This window comes from Austrofundulus limnaeus, unplaced genomic scaffold (genome assembly GCF_001266775.1).
Source record: "Austrofundulus limnaeus strain Quisiro unplaced genomic scaffold, Austrofundulus_limnaeus-1.0 Scaffold444, whole genome shotgun sequence".
NCBI classification, from domain to species: Eukaryota; Metazoa; Chordata; class Actinopteri; order Cyprinodontiformes; family Rivulidae; genus Austrofundulus; species Austrofundulus limnaeus.
Genome location: NW_013952846.1, coordinates 93261 through 95699, shown reverse-complemented (window position 1 = coordinate 95699; position 2439 = coordinate 93261). Strand labels below are relative to the sequence as shown.

At 37.3% G+C, this 2439-nt stretch overlaps 1 protein-coding gene across 1 annotated transcript in view; it reads left to right on the top strand.

The window, feature by feature from the left end:
• Positions 1–2439, top strand: part of pdxdc1 (pyridoxal-dependent decarboxylase domain containing 1) — a 55715-nt gene that overhangs the window by 11317 nt on the left and 41959 nt on the right. Inside the window, exon 4 of the mRNA XM_014024884.1 lies at positions 1247–1339. Within this exon, the coding sequence (XP_013880338.1) occupies positions 1247–1339 (93 nt within the window). The remainder of the gene's footprint in view (positions 1–1246; positions 1340–2439) is intronic.

Sequence of the window (2439 nt, the reverse complement as noted above, 5' to 3'; positions counted from 1 at the left end):
ATCTCTCCCTTTACTCAAATAAATAAATTCAAACAAAAATAGTTTTCAAAAAACAGAACAAACAAAAAAAGAAAAAAATAAAGGTTTAACTCCTTCTTGAGCAACAATTTGTTTAAATATACATTATGCATTATACAATTGTATTTCTCCAACAGATTAACCTTTTATCATTCTCTTAAACACACCCATTGAACTGGCATTTTTAATGTCATCATCCAGATTATTCCATAATTCCTTGGATTGAAGTACACCGTTCTTTCAAACTGGTTTGAAATTTAGAATTCTCAAACATCTCTATTCCTTTGAGATTGTAACAACAGTTTAATTGGTTATTTGAAGGTAATGTTTTTGTGATCCCTATACATAACTGATAAAATACTACAATCAACCAAATCATAGAATTTCAATAGCTTCGACTGATGAAATAATATATTTGATGGGTGACTAWAATGCTTTCTTGTGATAATTCCTACAGCTCGTTTCTGTAAAATAAAAATGGGATTTGTAATTGTGTTGTATGTTTTTCCCCAAACGTCAATACAATAGATTAAGTGTGGAACAATAATTGCATTATATATTATAAACAGTGATTTATCATTAAATAACTCATTTACTTTATACAGAACTGCAATAGATTCAGCTATTTTTGTTCTTAAATGATTTATATGAGGTCTCCATGTCAGCTTTTCATAACCGCACCCAAAAACACCACCTCACTGACGCTACAGATCTCAATGCCMTCCACTCTAAAWGGAACATCGACCGTTTGCTTTCTTTTACTGAGTATGAAACTATTACTGAAAAATTGTCTATGTCCATGTATTTAGACAAACTTCACTTCTAGTCAAGTTTCTACTTTTAAAAATATTTGATTTTGTCTACAAATATTTTCCCCATACAACTAAACTGAGATCTGTGATGGGGCTTTAGCCCCAGATGTTTTCTGTTGGAGGAGATCTCCAGTGCAGGTGTCAAAATACAGTTCTAGTGCTTGGAGGTGCCTGCAGAAACTCTGACTACTTTAAGATGAGTATTATTGCTCAAAGTTTTTGGACATGTTCAAAATTCAAGCAACAAGACTGGGTCTCTGCAGCACACAAAAAGATATTGAGAAACCTTGCAAATGCCTGAGAGTGAGGACGGGTGCCTAGTACATCTCGGACAAGAGGCTAACATGTAGGCTTTATCACAAAGAAAATGTCATCCCTTCTTCTGCTCCAATCACCGTTCCTTGTTTCCTGTGCAGTGGTCAGGATGTCACCATGATTCTACATCTGGTTCACAGTCTCATTCATGAGGAAGAAGAGGAGGAGGAGCAGATGGACAAGCCTACCCAACAGTAAGAAGATTTAAAGTACTGCCTCACTTGTAAAAAAAAAAAAAAAAAAAGCTGGGATGTTGTGTAAAATGGAAATAAAAACAGAATGTAGTGATTTGCAAGTCTCGTAAACCCATATTTTAATCTGTAGAAATTATTTAACATTTCAAATGAGTAACCTGTCAAATAAAAAACACCTGGAGGAGCATTTTGCAATTAAGTTAATTGGCAAATGGTCAGTAAAAGGACTAGTCATGAAAAGTGTATTTTAGAGAGGCTGAATCTCTTAGAAGTAAACCTGGGCAGAGGTTTACCATTCTGCCAAAAACTGCGTCTACAAATTGTGGAACGTATGAAAATAAGGACTAATGAGTGTCTAATCTGATCAAAGGCCAGCATCAAATACTGTTGTCTTCATCAACTCTGTTTTCTAAACTCTTATAGTCAAAGTTGCACATAAGCGGTGTGCACGTGCGCATGCGTGATCAAAAAAAGGAAAAGCACACTAGATGGAATGTCATTTAGTTCCCTTGCGTACCTAAGATTGTACCTGAGATTGTGAAAACAGCAGCTAGCAGGGTCGCAAATGTGACCTGATTTCTTAAAACAAACAAAACAAACAAAAATCCAGCCTCACTGGTGTGACTGGATCGTCGTTCTGTCAGAGGAGGGCAGCGGGACCCTGATGTATAAGGACTAAACGGACACAGCTTTCAATGAATCAGACGAACTCCAGAGCTGTTTCATCCAATCAGAGCAGAGCAGGGTGGGACTTTCAGTGAGAGCAGTTTTCAGCAGAGACAGCAGCTGCAGCGCTCAGTCCTGACATCTCCTCCTGCACTTTGCTCCTGAACAAGCAGAGACTTTGGTCTCTAAAACCTAACTTTATATTAAATACATGTTCTGAGTGTTGTTATCGAACAGATCTGTCCAACTTTGTGTCAGTGACTAAACTCTCTCCTCCTGAGAGATGGGAACTCGCCTCAGCGCGTGCAGGCTGTGAGTCTTTCTGTGAAATTCACTGTTCGAGTTCTTCTAAACCATATTACCTCTAATGGTGCGTTCACACCAAATGTGATTTCAGCATCAGGAGCATCAGGTTTACATACAAAGTCTATGGT